The sequence below is a fragment of the Brassica napus genome, chromosome A9 (genome assembly GCF_020379485.1).
Source record: "Brassica napus cultivar Da-Ae chromosome A9, Da-Ae, whole genome shotgun sequence".
Classification (NCBI taxonomy): domain Eukaryota; kingdom Viridiplantae; phylum Streptophyta; class Magnoliopsida; order Brassicales; family Brassicaceae; genus Brassica; species Brassica napus.
In genome coordinates, this window is record NC_063442.1 from 39442336 (window position 1) to 39459902 (window position 17567).

At 32.0% G+C, this 17567-nt stretch overlaps 1 protein-coding gene and 1 long non-coding RNA gene across 2 annotated transcripts; both read right to left on the bottom strand.

Moving 5' to 3' along the window:
• Nucleotides 1-1322: 1322 nt before the first annotated feature.
• LOC106370257 (agamous-like MADS-box protein AGL17) lies at nt 1323-7646 on the bottom strand. The gene is made up of 8 exons (XM_048741513.1): nt 7034-7646; nt 4383-4461; nt 4191-4252; nt 3677-3776; nt 2608-2649; nt 2012-2095; nt 1729-1886; nt 1323-1606 (listed from the first exon to the last, which is right to left on the bottom strand). Exons 1-7 carry the CDS (start codon nt 7213-7215, stop codon nt 1752-1754), a joined length of 684 nt encoding a protein of 227 aa, XP_048597470.1. The 5' UTR covers nt 7216-7646; the 3' UTR covers nt 1323-1606; nt 1729-1751.
• Nucleotides 7647-14136: 6490 nt separating this feature from the next.
• On the bottom strand, nt 14137-15276 carry LOC106370256. Its single transcript, XR_001274248.3, has 3 exons — nt 15174-15276; nt 14995-15067; nt 14137-14621 (listed from the first exon to the last, which is right to left on the bottom strand). It is a non-coding gene; the product is annotated as an uncharacterized LOC106370256 (long non-coding RNA).
• Nucleotides 15277-17567: the final 2291 nt, after the last annotated feature.

Below are 17567 nucleotides of genomic sequence, written 5' to 3' on the forward strand. Positions count from 1 at the left end.
GCATTCGCTTTCCTGTGGACATGCCGATATTGAAAGCTTTCGAGCTGATTACACCATTGTCTGATATCTGAGCAGATAGTTGATATTCTGTAGTCTCGATCCTGAGTTTGCAGACTTTTAACCAACACTTCACAATCGCTTTCAGAAATTATTGTCTTGTAACCCAAACATGTAGAGCATTGAATAGCAGCCAATAACGCTTTACTCTCTGCTTCAAGTGCTGATGACGAGTATCCTAGAAAACTCATTGCCCAATATTTGACTACTCCATGTGAATCTCTAATAATCCAACCGCAGAGGTTTCATGGCTATGTGCATTGTATGCAGCATCCACGATTCCACATTACATTTGTAATACATTTCCATAGGAGGAGTCCAAGTTCTTCGTGGAGTAGAAGTAGAAACAACGGTTCGTAGCTGTTTTCTTTAACCAATCACAAACCTCTGCAGCCACATAGTCCGCATCACGTTCAAGATTAATCGTTACACTATTGAATATTAAATTATTCCTTGATTTCCAAATTTTCCAGAGCATCCAAAATGGAGTTAACTTCTGTTCCGGGTTTAACTGTGGTAGAGATTGGAGGTTAAATATGAATCTCATATTGGTTTCTAAATTATCTGTAAAGGAAGAGGAGAAACCCAGTGTTACTTGATTGGACCGCCATGTCTGCACCGATAGTGGACAAGTGAAGAATAAGTGATTCACCGACTCCGGATGATTTGAGTAAAGTAGTAGCTAGTTAGCCACGAATAACCATAATAATTTTTAGCTAATGTAGCCGCAAATGTTCTCGTTCGAGAGCAACGTGGCGTTTTTCAATAGCCTTTTAGCTTTGCCGTGATTATAGGCTTTATAGCAAATATTTCTAGTAGTGATGTTTCCTTAGTAGAGAGGGCAATTAAACTACTTGGCTTTTGAAAGTGGATTATTTCTCTTACACTATCCAGGTGAATAGTGATGTGTATCCATGGATACACCTCTTATATATTACTTGATAGATTTATCACAATTTCTTATGTGGTTTCCTAACCAAATCCTTCAATCTCTTCTTCTATGCCAGATTGCTCTATTCCATTTATGTATGCACATCTAAGCAGTTCCTAACAATCAGTGTTGTAGTTTGGACTTAAGAAACTAGATTCACGCCTTCATGGTTTCATCTTCAAACCTGATTGTTGGGAACTGTTTTGCGTATTCTATCATCTGGAGTAGGCTCAACTAAATTAGGGATTTTAAAGCTAAAAGTAAAAAGAAACTGAACCCTGATTAAAGTATTTTAAACCAAATCAATATTAAACTGAAAAAATAATATCAAAGCAAAACAAGTTGAACTGCAATAAGGACATTAAGTAATAGTTTATTCACTGAACAAGTTTAAACTGCAATCAAACCAAAACTCAAATCGAAAGCCCTATCTAACTATATTTTTAAGTGTTTACATATATATATAAATGTCTTATTATATACCTTAAACCAATTGAGAAAGCTTAAAAGAATACAATGGACATGCTCTATTGCTTTCCCTTGAGACTATTTATATATGTATCATACAAAATCAAACCTTTCGTTTTTTCTTCCACATGAGTATTCTCAAACTTTTTCCTGCATGAAAACATACTTAAGTATACATAAACGAGGTATATATATAATAATATAAATAAACGGATATATATATATATATATATATATATAAGTGTGAAGGGTGTAGAGAATCAAGAACGAACAAGTCGTTAGACGTTTTATGATCTTAGCTATTTGTTGAGGTCTCATAATGGGATTGCTCAGGCAGACTTAGCTGCAGCCGAACCTGAGCATGGGATTCATCGGCTGTATCTTCAATATCACGAGTTCCCAGTTCATTTCTGATTGACACTGCATAAGCCTGCAAGACAATCAGTTACCACAATACCACTTTTTTAACTTCGAAACATATGTCTGGGAGATTTTAAATTATATATTTATATTTTCAACGCAGAGTAACTAATGAAGCTTGTATCTTTATTCAACCTTCTTGTGTAGCTCGACGTTTTCTTGATGAATCCTTTGTACTTTTCTCGACAGTTCAAGATTCTCATGGTGAACAAGATTCCTCTGCAAAGATGAACCATTAATATATAAGAACCTGGAAAATAAAAAATGAGAACATAGATCATATGTATTTAATTACTTTTTTTTTCAAAAACAAAAGATCATATGTATTACACTGTATCTGTATTTACATGTGTAAATATTTTATATCTACGCTCATAGTTAAACACAACATATTTAGTTTCTTTTTCGTATCGAACAAATATTTTTACCGTAAATTGTAAACGCAAAAGCGAATCAACAAAAAATAAAGAAGAAATATTATTTGCGTTGCAAAATTTGTTGAGTATTAATATCATTCAAAAATTTTCAGCAACAAAAAAAAACTAGAAACCAAAATCAGAAAAAGGAAGAAATATTGTTTGCAAGATCACATTTGCGTTTAGTTACAGTTTGCAAAAGGATCTATTATTGAAGAAAAGTTCATCTCGTACTTATAAAATGTAAACACAAACATAAACATTTACCGTTTGATCTTTCAAAATTGTAACTGATATAAATCATTTAGTACTGACCTTTCTGGTGAGTTCTTTGATTTCATTGGTCAGAATTTGTTCCTGCAAAATTCGAGAATATATGATTAGTTTCAATGTCATTGCTCTATGATCAGATTGTTCGGTTTAAGTTACATTGTTCTATGATTGATTGTTCGTTTGTTGGAAGTCTATTGTTAGAATAAATAAGCAATCTAAGTTTTATATAGATATATTAGATCAAAAAGTCTAAATACATTTATTTTAATTCAGTTTCACTTAGTACAAGATTTTTTGGGTAATGGTCGCCTTAAGAAAAATATTTGTGATAGTTCAAGTCTAAGGTGAACAATATCATACTAGACGAGAAGTTGGATATTTGGTGATGAACATCTAGCTTTAGTAAAACGTATGACCCTAACAAAATGCATCTGGTCTAGGTCTATCATAGTGTATGACCAGAATCCGTTACTACAAATTGGTATCAGAACCAAAGTTCTATGATCTTTGGTTTAAGGAAAGGGTTGTTAGATAAATATGCAATCTAAGATCCACATCAGATATTAAACCTATATATATATACATATAAACATCCGTTTAGTATGATGTTTTTTGGAGAAAAACCGACCCAAAAATAAATCTATAAGAACTTTGTCTGGACAATATCATACTAATTGAGAAATTTGACATCTAATTACAGACATCTGGTTTTTGTAGAACATCTGCCCCCAACGAAAGGCATCTAATCTGGTTCTTGTAGAGCATCTGATCCAAGAGGGTATTTTGTATGTTACAGCCAATTGGTATCAAAGCTATAGTTTCTTGTCTTTGGTTTGAGCGAAAGATTTTAGAATAAATAAGCAATCCATGTCTCTCACTGGATATTAGACCTAAAAAAATGTAATATATATCTGGTCCAACTCCTCTAAATATAACTCTTTTTAGAAAACAATTAACCCGAAAACAAATCCGTGAACAGTATCATACTAAACAAGAGTTTAGACATACCGACATCTGGCTCTATTGAAGACCCACGAGGGTATCTGGATCGTCACAGCATCTATATATCATCTAACTTTAATATATGTGTATATAGAGAGATAAACCTTACCTTTTTCATACGAATTCCACGTAAACTCATTTCAAGTTGGCTTTCTATATTGTGCAACTCCTTAACGCTCAGACCATTTAATTGCTGTCCCATTAGTTGTCTGCTACATACAAAATGTTTATTGTGATTTATGCATGTACAGTTTTTTTGTTGCCCTTAATTACATGTTTACACAGTCGTCATAAATACACATATAAACATTAGGGACGTACGATCTATGTTGTTATATGTATTTCGGCCTTTTCAAAATGTAAAAAATATTATCAATTTATCACCAGAAAAGATGGTGATGGTGGCTAGAAGAACAAGACAGTAGACATGCTAGATACGCAAAATTTCAGCTGAATAGATATAAACAAAAACTAGATAAAGAGATGGGATGAGCTTCTGTTGAGAATCAATACTAGTGTATAAAAGAAACATGAGCTAAACCACTTGTTAAAATACTAGTTATTTTTAGCCTAAAATTCATAATTAAATTACTCACAAAATTAAAACAAGTACGTATACATACCGATGAGTTTCCTGCAATGAGTGCAGTTCTTGTCTTAGAGTTGTGGCCTCTCTCTGCCAAAACTACAACAACACAATCTACCTCATCAACTCTCAAATTCAAGTTCAATAATATAGAAACATGATTAAGATCTTTATTAGTGTAACTGCAGCTCCTCTTGTGTATTGTGCCATTTTTGAATAGTCTACGTACCTTAACTTCTGACGCAGGGTTCAATAGTTGTTGCTGCTCCATCTTGGTCTTGTTGAATCGTTCAATAGTCGATTTCAAACTGTTCATTTCAGTATATTGAAACTGTAGTTAGTTTATAGTGTTTACTTCCTTCTAGGCAAATAATAGTTCTATTTTGTAATGTTAGGAAAAACAAATCCTTCACTTCTTTTTAAATTTTCAGAATCTTCATAGTTCTTATAAAGAATTTATAAAGAATTTATCACATAAGAAAAAACTAATATACGTCAGGCTCATACCATACATAAATGTTTTTCTCCATGATTTATAAATGTATCATATGCTATAACAATATGTATTTTAAACATATTGGAAAAATGTATCTTCAAAATAAATACGAAGTATTCACATTTTGAAGTCATATATATATTTTATAACTTTGTACTAGCTTCTAGGTCAAGTTCACATATTGATGACTCCTATTATAATTATTTTAACAGTGGTACTTATATTAAACTCAATATCCAATGGTAATTATTTTAACAGTGGATAGCTTATACTTTAAACTTAAGATATAAATAGTTCAAGTATAAAATAAAATATTTTGATGAAATATATTGATACAGTGGTATATATGTAGTTAGAATACTGATCAGTGAAAACTCATCACTTTATGGTGATCATCTCGCACATTCCCTTTAATCACTCTTTTATTTTTCAACGTTGTACTTGTTTTTTTAGCTTTGAATACATATATGTCGTCCTCTACTTCCCAGATGTTTCTAAATTTGGCTGTCATAATGCCACTCCAGATACGTAATTTATAACAGATGTATAAATAAACACACAAATTATATACATATTTGTACATGATATATTTAAACACAATGATACACATGTCCACATACACTGTGACAACCCGCCCCGTGGGACTACCCGCCCATGGGCCCCAGGCTCACAGCGCTGCAGCGCACCGACCCCAACCCCTCTATTATGAGTTCTCTCTAACTCCATAATTAGGTTGTTGGTGAGCCTCGAACCCAGGACCTCACCCTTTAACAGCATTCCCACAGGACAAGCTGTCACCAATTGATCTGCAGGTCAATTGGTGACAGCTTGTCCTGTGGGAATGCTGTTAAAGGGTGAGGTCCTGGGTTCGAGGCTCACCAACAACCTAATTATGGAGTTAGAGAGAACTCATAATAGAGGGGTTGGGGTCGGTGCGCTGCAGCGCTGTGAGCCTGGGGCCCATGGGCGGGTAGTCCCACGGGGCGGGTTGTCACAAAAAAAGTCGACTTTTTTTTTTTAAACACATGATAACCGCAAAAGACAACATGCACAAACGTAAACTACCAAAGTGAAAAGATACATACCATCAGCCGGCTCAACTCTCTCGTTGCCTCTTGCAGCAAATACTCGTGGTGCGATAGCCTGGCGCTTAGCTGGTGATGGATTCTCTACACGTCCCCCCCCTCGGGCAATCCCTGAAAATGTGACCAGGCTGGCCACAGCCATAACACTTCTTTGAAGCCGCTGCTAGTGTCGTTGGTGCTGTAACCTGTCCGGTACCAGTACCATCCACTTTTGTAAATCGACAATACTTGGCCACATGGCCTAACCGCCCACATGCAAAACACATAACGCAATCTCCAAAATGGTAGCGATGGCAGCGCTCACAACTGGGTGTTCCTGACTGATCCCCTGCCATGTTCGGTGACCCTGAAGTTCTTTCAGTCTTAGGTGACAGCTTGTCCTGTGGGAATGCTGTTAAAGGGTGAGGTCCTGGGTTCGAGGCTCACCAACAACCTAATTATGGAGTTAGAGAAAACTCATAATAGAGGGGTTGGGGTCGGTGCGCTGCAGCGCTGTGAGCCTGGGGCCCATGGGCGGGTAGTCCCACGGGGCGGGTTGTCACAAAAAAAGTCGACTTTTTTTGTGACAACCCATCCTCTCACTAGGAACCTAGGTTCACAGCGCTGCAGCGCACCGACCCCAACCCCTCCATTATGAGTCCTCTCTGACTCCATAATTAGGTTGTTGGTGAGACTCGAACCCAGGTCCTCACCCTTTAACAACACTCCTCCAGGATGAGTTGTCACCAATTGATCTGCAGGTCAATTGGTGACAACTCATCCTGGAGGAGTGTTGTTAAAGGGTGAGGACCTGGGTTCGAGTCTCACCAACAACCTAATTATGGAGTCAGAGAGGACTCATAATGGAGGGGTTGGGGTCGGTGCGCTGCAGCGCTGTGAACCTAGGTTCCTAGTGAGAGGATGGGTTGTCACATACACACTATGCCACGAGCATAATGAGCTTAAGCTTCTCTAGATAGTTTTCTTTTTTGTTTTCCTTTACAAATAATAGTTGTAATCAATATATATATACACCACCTTGTATACTGAAATGAGCAAGATGCACAAACTTGTACACAACAAATGCGCAGAGCACACAGCTAAACACATCTCACTGAAATATAATCTCACCATTCTTTGCTCAATTTTTTTTAATCCAACCCTTCCAAGCAAACAGTACATTACCCGTACATGACAATATTACATAAGTACATGTACATATATACTTTCGTTAATAAATATAGACATACATATAAATTTGTTTATATCTATGTATATATTTGTGAAATGATCTAGGGATTCAATAAGGAAAATAGAAACCTGGAGCTGGCAAAGTCATAGAGCTTGTCGGTATTGGAGAAAATGATGAGACCCACCTCTGCATCGCAGAGAATAGCGAGTTCTTTAGCTTTCTTTATGAGACCCTTTCTTCTTTTGGAGAAAGTGACTTGCCTACTCGTCGAATCATCGATCCTCTGGATAACAATCTTCCCTCTCCCCATCAATATTAACTCTATCTTGATCTTCCCCTCGATCTTGGCGATCTTCCCCGTTCTAGGGTTTTCTAGATCTCAGCAAGACGAAAGGAGGAAGAAAAAGAAAACGAATCAGGCGAAATAGATGAGAGAGAGAGAGAGAGAGGAAAATAGGAAAAAGCAAGAAGTAAGAGTCAACAATCTTTTCGAGGAATAGACAAATATGTATAGTCTATTTGAGTCGTTTGTATTGGTAGATACAATTTGAGGGTCATTTTGTAAAGTACCAAGTTTATAACCTAAACATATGTGTTTACTCAGGAAAAAAAAAACTAAACATATGTTTAGTTATTTCTCACGAAACACATGAGACAGGAGAACGACTGACTGAAGTATTTAAACCATTTCAAACCCAATTTTATATCCATTTCTGTATTTTTCTTTATAAACTTTAGTATAAAAATGGATTTGTTTTATGGATATCTTTAGTAGAGTTTTTTATTTTAAGAAAAAAATAAAAAAAATATTATTATTGTCAAATAACATTTTTTATTTTCTGTTAAAAATAGAAAAACTTAGGTATATACTAGAAGAAAAATAACTTTACAATATAGTAATATATTTAAAGAAAATATAAAGATATACATTGAACTAGGACTGAGACATATTATCTACGATTCATATCTGATTTGGGATTCGAATCCAAGAAGCTCTGAAAATAAGATATCTAGAATACTCAAATCTGGATAGCAAAATTTTAGATTCGTCAAAGCGAGTATATCTTTATTTTTAAATCTAGATGTCTGAATTTTAAAAATATATTAAATTTTATTAATAATTATAGTTGATATATTAATATTTATATGTAACATTAATTTATAATATTATATTTTAATTTAAATAATTTATATTTTAAAAAAAATGTATTAAAATGATCGAATATTTGAGGATAATAGAATATTTAGATCCGAAACCCGTATATTCGAATGGCTCGTATCTGAAAATATAAACTTGTGTCATGGTGAATAACTAGTAACCACGTGGGTATCACTGCTTTGTTTTCTTCCAATTAGATCTCGAGTCTCCAACCCATAAATAAGATGTTTTCAGTTTTCCTCTTTAATAAAGAGTCTCTGTTTATCCTTATAATAAAAATGCCCGCTTGCCAGATGTCAGGCAAGGACGTCAGTGTACCATTTTGATCCTCCTAATTCCTAAAGAAAAAAAGTTTTTGGTTTCCAAAAAAATATGTTGCTTTATTTGTTTCAAACATATTATAAGCAGAGCCGTGTAAAGGTTTTTTGATGCCATAAGCCTTAAATTTGTTTTACTAAATTGTTCTACAGATTCATAGCACAATAATTAGTTATTTTCGTGAAACAAAATTTAATATGATACCAATTTTTTTATATTTTATATCTAACTTTTACAATATATCTAATTTTATAAATAATGAATTTCTATCACAAACCTTACTTAGCCTATTTAAAAAATAATAATAGGTTAAAAGAAATCAGTTCCTATAATTTTAATAGTGATTTAGGCTGAAGAACAATATGCTTTCTATCAAAATATACAAAATTAAAATTAGGATAGAAAAAAAGAATTTAAAGATTTTTAAATGTATATAGCAGTGAAATTAATCACTTTAAGTTTTACCTATAAGTCATATTAGCTAACAATTCTGTAATATGCAATGTAAAAAATTCAATCAAAAATATGTCCTAATTAAGCCAATATTTCAAATATTTGTTAGTTGTCACGGCTCTGAATATAAGCCCCCATATATATAGTCCATAGATATTAGCGTTCGTTTTTTAAGATTGTAAAACCTAGGGTCTAATTGGTGATTAATGAATGAAATGGAACAATACATTCCTTATTATTCCTTTTTTATTATTTTACCATTTACAAAGAAGAATTTTTTATTTACATTCCTTCTCATTCATTTTATTATCGAGGAGTATAAAACAAATTTGTTTCTCTCCAAAATAAACAAGGAATAATTTTTTTTTATTCTTATAATTTTATTCCTCTGTATTTTTTTCCTACTCATTTCTAATGTTCCTATAAAAATCACCAGTTAGACCCTTATAGTTTCTCATAATACCTGAAATTATACTATTCTAATAATATTTTAAATTAAACTAAGAAAAGTTTAATCTTTTTTTTGAACAACAACAACTTTCATTACATTTTTGCCCAATGTTCAAGATTAGGCTGTGTCACGCGTGCGGACTGTCTGGGCCTAAATTTGAATCAGTTAATCAGTAATTAGTCGAAGATTAATCAGAAATATATTTTTAGTATTTTTACATATATTCATGAGTTAAACAATATCGCGGATATACAAAACAAAAAACTTAAGTGTGGTTTGATAGTTAGAATGCATTTAAGCGTAAAAGAGTGGAGGGTTTGACAAACAAACCATATTATATTAACTAGGGGCATTGCCCCCGCGCAAGCGCGGAGTTGTGGACAAAGTTCATGTTTCATTTCAATATTTGCTAGGGTTATTGTAGTTGTAAATTTTGCATTTTGACAAATTACATTTTTGTCCCAGTCTTCAACGTAAGGAAAAAACCAGAATCTATGGCGGCTAAACACTTTTACATGGTTTCCACAATTTAGGATCTCAATTTATGATTAGATTTAACAAATAAGTGGTAGATTCAACTTAGTAATCACACTACAACAAAACAGAGGGTTAACAACTGTACAATTTATTGTTAAATCGTCGTTAATCTCCTATTACGACGATTCTCCAATCGTCATTAGTAGCTCGTCCTAATGCGTCATAGTCTTTAAATCATCGTAAAATGATTTGGTAGACGTAATATTAGGTCCACATATCTCATCATAAATAATTCGTAAAATGTGGTCATTACACTGTCGTAAAATTGGTCGTTAAAATCAGGTTAGATGGCCGTAAATTTACGACGAATTCACATCGACATTCGACGTGAATTAGTCGTAAGTTTTACAACTAGTTTACGGCCAATTAATATCGTTACTAATTATTCATTTAAAAAATATTTTGTTTTAATTATAAATTCATAAGATAATAAATTCTGCAAAATTATTTAAATTTGAGAAATTAAAATAAAAATCTAATATATTAAAATTTTGTAATATCCAAAATATATTACAGACCGAAAAAATAAACCTAAAGGTTCAGGTCGTCCCGGAGATTGGAACTACGGCGCTCGGTATGCCGCTCTAGCTCCGCCTGCTCTTCAAGTGTGCGGTTGGGGTTTAAGTTTTCACATACCACATCTCCGCAAGCGCCAGGTTTCCATCCGCCATGAGATCAAACATCAATGCCATGACCATCATTTGGGTCATGTTCTCAGCCATGACGGTGTTGGCAGCCGACAAAGCTTCCCGGAGCTGAGCATTTTTCTCCCTTGCAGCACCGTAACCTGCTCTTGCCCTCGGAACATCAAGATTATTTAAAATTTTCTTATTTGAAGTTTCGAGTACAAAATCAAAATTACTTGAAGTTTTCTTACCCTTTACAATTTTTATTCTGATTTTACCAAACAACGGCAAAGTTCTGCCAGCGTATTATCGGTGATTTAATGGTCTCCACATACGCATCTTAGAACACAGGTTTAGCCTATGGCATTCGAGACCTGGAAGACCAAGGATACATGAGAGTGTTTTTGCAATAGTGTTTGCTTCGGTGTTTTCGCGAGAAATAAAATAAAAGCCAATAAACGTAAAATGACGTTTTGAAAAAATTAATTGCAGAAATGCTCCATTTTTTTTATAATATATAATGTTTTATAAAGTTTTTAATATTTTAAAATGTAAGATATTCTGACATTGTTACGTTAATGTTTTTGAAAACTGTTTAACCAATTGTATTTTACATTTTTTTTCTTATTAGATAAGTTATCTTATTTATTATTTCAATAATGATATTTTTTTAAAGTGAAATTTAAAATTTTGTGTGTTTTATGTATATCACTTTACATGATGAAAATGGAGTAACATTTTATGGTTTTTGAACATAATACATAAAAATTACTATCTTACACTACCATTAACTCCAACACTTAGTACAGTGGAACCTCTATAAATTAATATTCGATAAATTAATAATTTTTATAAATTAATAAATTTGTCGGTCTCAACTAAGTCCGGTTCAAAATTTCACACAAATCGATAAAATTATAAGATAATATTTTTTAGAAAACTCTATATAAATATATGGTCTCATTAAAATTATAAATTAATAATCTATATGTATAGATATTTTATATAAGTAAGAACCTGTTATTATATTATTTTTATATATTCACAATGAAATTATCTTTATATTTTCTTAACACTTAATATATTTTTGATGAGATTTAGTAATATTATATCTAAAATCACATTTAAGTTCTATGAAATATATATTATATACACCAAATAATATAATATAATTAATATAAATGTCAAATTTCAAAAAATAACAATTAATGTCTATACACTAAAATCAAATATTTTCCTTATCTTAGAATAAATATATCTTAAAATAAGAAATCTAAATAAATAATTTTTTTTGGTAAATTAATATCTCTGTAATCAAAGTCTCAACATTATTAATTTATAGAGATTCTACTGTATATTATAGCTTTTTAAGAGATAATAACTATCACTCACTAATACACAAAAGATGATTGCCGTAATCCATATTCGGTTTATAATTTAAAAGCTTAATAGAGGTAATTTGATCGCAATATTATCATGCAAAATGTTGCATTAATCAACATCAAAGAAGCCTACATATGTTTATCATACCGGGTCACCTGTTTCGTGTATTTATAGTTCTATTTCTATAAATAAAAATATCAGTTCTATGATTAGCATTTTTAATGCTTGTTAGGATATTCATCTTCTAAATCTTGCTTAGTTTTTCATTTTCCTCATCTACTCCACAAGCAAATGTAGGTAAATAGTTCAAATATTGCATTAAAATTTTCTTACTCTCTGATCCATTTAGAACTGTAGATTTTTTTTTTTTTTGTCACTGCCATTTAGAACTGTAGATACATTCAAGATTTATGAAGTTCACATGAAAGACAGAAAAAGTGTTACTAGTAGTTAGTGCCGACGGGAATACCAGTAATTAATTACGCCCTCATTTACATCATTATTCCCATTTAGATGCTTTTGAATTCATATTTGATATTTAATCGAAACTTGAATTGTAAGTCCTCGGAACTTGAACACTGGTTGTAATTGTACTATATGTTCCAAGCTTGTTGGCCATGAGTTCATTACTTGAAATCATTAACAGTCAACTAAAATACTAATTTTTACGAAAATAAACACTTGAACCTGAAACTAATTTATACTCCATCCGTTTCATAATTTTCACATAGATTAAAAAAATAGTTAAAATATATTTAAACTTATGTTAATTACACATATTCAACTAATAATATTTAAGATAAATGAAATTACTTATAAACCAATACATTTGTAGTTAATATTAAGCCGGAAGTTCTAATGGAATTCTAAAATGATATTTTTTAAAAACAGAGAGAGTATATATCTAAAAGAGTTATAAAGTCTAGTATATGTGTTACACTAGACAACCAATCTATATTCTTTCAAAAATTTCAATTGTATAAATTTTAATTTATCTACTTCATATTTATTTTTAATATTGATAACTTATAATAAATTTTAAACAATTTAGTTTTACATATTTAAAACATAATTACTATATCAAATTACAAAGTAGACTTCTTGAGAAGTCTACCTACTAGACTACATAAAAAATCTGTTTGTAGTAGACTTCTCTCGTAATAGTAGAATTATGAAAGATAAAATCATAAAAGGATTTTCTAGTTTTTTTTGTTTGGTAAAGAGTACTAGGGGATTTGTCCGGGCTACGCCCGGGTTTATTCGAATAACGTTGTATTTAATATCTATATTACAATATATTATATATATGTTATAAAAATATATATAGTAATTTGAATTAGAAATGAGTAACAATTTATTTTTTACTATCTAAAATATGTATGGGATGGTGAACAACGTAAAATGTAATCTTAGTTATTATCCAAAATAATTTTCTTACATATTTAGCATATTAAGAAAATATATTATTAATCTCCACATCCCATATTTTTTGTTATATGTATAATTTATATCATATTTATGTTTTATTTATATGTATAATATTTTATAATATATTTATTTATAATTATAATCTATTTACAATTATAATAAGTAACGCTAATTTAAATAATCATTTCTTTAAATAGAACTATTTTTAAAAATGTTGTATGTGTTAAATACACTGAAAATGTTATGAAAATATTATCATTACTATATTTTTTTATCAGCAATTATTATTACTATATCATTAGATTAGTTATAGACAAAAAAATATCTCAAAATCTAGCTATAGTAAAGTATTATTCTCAATAGATAGTCACAATTCATTTAAATTTTATTATTATATATTAGTTGGTTTTAAAATTACTATTTTAAAAAAATACAATGAGGTTATTACGCTGTTATTTATTTTTTTGACATCATTACGCTGTTATTAAAAATGAATTTTTATATACCATTTGGGGAAATTTTGAATATATTTTCAGTCTAAAACTATGATCCAAAAACATTATTTTCTTATTAATGATTCTATTTAGTTTTTTTTTAACGTCGAACGGCCATGTAGTTTTTTTTACTATATCGGTTTAGTTTATTTATATTAATGATTCTATTTAGTTTCATTTACAGTATCAGTTATATATAATGGAAACCATGATGATATTTACAGTATCAGTTATATATAGTGAAACCCTGATGATACGTGCACTACACTCTTTCTAAATAAGAATGTAAATGAGCACTTAGTGATAGTCTTGCAATTAGAAAATGAGAATATTATGTGAGGTAAATAGAGTTTGTAAGATCCAACTTGTAACAGCATGGAAATCAATAGAAGATGGTCTTAATCGGGATGAAAGATATGTCATCAAATGGTTGATATTAATGAAAGCATTATCTAACGACTGCACAAAAAAAATTACAATTGAATGATGAATAACAGATCTTATTCCTTAGTTTCTCCGCCGTCTGCAGCCTCTTTCTTCAAATCTTTGGTTTGATATCCTTCTTTGCTTTGCTAACTCTTGAGATTGTGGCCAGACCTTTTTGCTGCGGGTGTGGAGCGGTTTCTACCCTTGCGTACTCATCATATTCTAATGACTCGCAAACCCTTGTGAGAAAACTCGATCCCGCAATGTGACATGAATGAACATCTTGGACTCTTGTCGGATCCGATTCGTTTCAAGTTTGGGGGCGAATAAGAGTATCGAGTTCTGATACTTTTTTTCATTGTCTTTAGATTTTTATTCTCTTTAAGCCTGGAACACTTCTTAATCCTGTGTGGCAGCGACGATAATCTTTGTGCTGTTCATCTAACAGCAGAAGAAAATAATAAGATTATGCAAAGAGTTTGAAAACCTCTCAAGGGTATAAAAACCAAAGACACCAGAAAGAGGTTCTTCATAAAGGCATGATTCAGATTATTTATCACCGCAGTTAGGGGACAATGTTCTTATTCGATCCTAAAATGCTGTAAATAAATAACAAAAGGATATGGGTTTCTAACTTTCTATTGTAAAATGTGTTGAGAAAGAAAGCTCTATATTTGTTTCCAAACCTGGACGCTCAACAAAGTCATCTATGAGGATAGGGCAAGCACTTGAGGTGAAACACAAACAATAAGATGAATGAAAACACAAACACATATATAAACACATTTGTTTTGGTGTGAAATCTAAGGAATACCTTTAGAGTCATATCCTTCTAGATTCCCATGCAGACAACGTATAAAAGCCAAAACTTGTTGCTTTACCTACAGCTGGACAAAAATAAATGGAGCTTTGGCATTATTTCTATTGTTGTAATGGAACATATTCTTGGGGAGAATAACCAAAATAATTATTAAAAAGAACAAAAGATCTTACTGATACTCTTATGTCCATTCTCACCGCACACAACGAAAACAAAATTGTAAAAACGGGTAAACTCGGAGAATTTCATTGATCATCTAGCTGGTGCCTCTCAGTCTAATATAAGAGGAAATATCAAAGGTTAGATCGCAGTGCAGCTGGTGAAGAAAAAAAATTAAGGAACTAATTGTGTAGGAGAAAAACTTGCCATTAAGTCCAGCCATGACATCAGCTTGAACTATTCATCAAAATTGAGCTTCTGCCATAGAATGAAAGGGGAAATAAGCGAAAGGATTAGAAATCTGTTCATTTTACCCAAACAGTCTCCCCTGAAAAAGTTGCAACAGAAGACATGCGGAAACCCGTTAAAATAACATCATAGAGAGAGAGAGAGAGAGAGAGAGAGAGAGAGAGAGAGAGAGAGAGAGAGAGAGAGAGAGAGAGAGAGAGAGAGAGAGAGTGGAGAAGTATCCGTCATGAGATTGAGAGGCTCGTTCATGATGCAAAATATTGAATGGGGTGGTTGCTTTGATTTTCTTCTTTACCGGCTCAAATCAATCTTGGAGTTGAGTTCCAAAAATCAAGTTTTCCTCAAGTCTCTTGTTGCTTTTCTTTAAGCACTTGACCGGGTCAGGTTGCAAATTGATAGTTGGGTATAATAAACTTCACAATTAAATTTACCCACAGATCACAAACTTCACTAACTCAGGCAACAAACTTGATACCCACATAACACAGTTTGGTTTCAGATAGTTGGCAAAGGCTGTAGATCCACTTCTGATTACATCGAAAAAAGCTGCTTTGGTTTTCGACCGGTTCTCGTTTATGTTCTACGTCACATTTTAAATCCATCAGCAAAGACAAAAACATATATACGGAGACTGAGAAAACGTTACGTGCAACCAAAGAACAAACACAATAACATGGTTTCATATTAAAACGTAGTACCTGAGTTAGTGAAGTTTGTGATGATTCAACCGTCAATAATTATTGGAATTTCCATCGAGAAGATATATCATGTTTCGTGGACAGCTTCAAAACACTCCCTCGAAAAAATAGTATGAGAAGATATATATATATGTATCATGATTCCAATATGTTTAAATATATCATCATCAAAGTGTCATCAATTTAATGCAGAGAGACGATGACAATATCATACCTATTTCGTGGGTAGGCTCTTGCCAAATGTAGGATCCAAAACTCGATGGCTTTGTTATCTGCCAAATCTCTGCAATACAGATAAATGAATGATACGTCAGATCCAAGAATCAAATACAAATACAGACAAAACCCTTTAGTTGACAACATTCAACATGTTTTCGTCCTCTTTCATATTCTCAGATTCATAGTTTGATCTTCTTTCTCTGATTTCGTTCAGGGCTTCGTTTGCTCTCTGGAAAGTTTAGGGTGATAAAATAAATTAACTATGATAAATAAGAGGGTGTAAGAAAATCTCCGAGACTTGCCAGAGTTTTGAACCGATTTCATCGCCATGGATTGATATCGTTGAACAGAGGTTGTTGATTATGGTTGAATGTGAACTTCAATGAATGAGTTTATATAAAAGGAGAACAAAGGGAGATGAAAGGATCATTTACTCATCAAGATTGGAGAAAATATCGTAATTGAATGAGTGTGAGTGGACAGTGATAAATACAAAAGAAACTGTGAATTGCAGAAATCAGAAACGATGATCATGAAGGGGAAGAGCAAGAGACGACTTAGATGCAGTGTTTGTAAGGAGGCTAGGTCTGGTTAAAATGGGCCATAGCTTTTAATATAAGACGCTCACCTGAATTGGCCCGTTAAAACCAGTTTCGACGTAACAAAGAAATGACGTGGCGATTTGGAAGCTCCTGATAGGTTGTTTTTTTTATCCGACGTGGAGGGCTTCATAGGGCTTTATATTGTGCTTTTAGTATAGTTTAGATTGGTAATTTTATTACTTTTGCATTTAATTGAGTATGTAATCTTTTTCTGTATTTCAAATGAATTAATGAGTCATATTTGGGAAATTCCCCTAAACTATATATATGTAGCATATTATTCAATAAGATTGGCCAATATTATTTTGGTCAATGTTGAATTCAACTTAAATTGAATAGTTAAATTTATTTATTTGAAATCAATTTTGTATAAAAGTTGAAGTATGAGAAAGAAAAACTGACGCAATTGTTAATGTCATTGTCTTGTACATACACTACAAAAAAAGAGTTGAATTGTATCACTTAAATTGTGATACAAAATTAACTGATTCTATTTTTCTATTTTACATTACTTATTTATAAATGAAGCAAATATACATAGTTTAACATCAATTATGATAAGTGATGTTTTTATTAATTTATTTGACATCAGTTTAATTAAGTGATATATTTTTTTTTATAATTTGAATCACTTTTAACA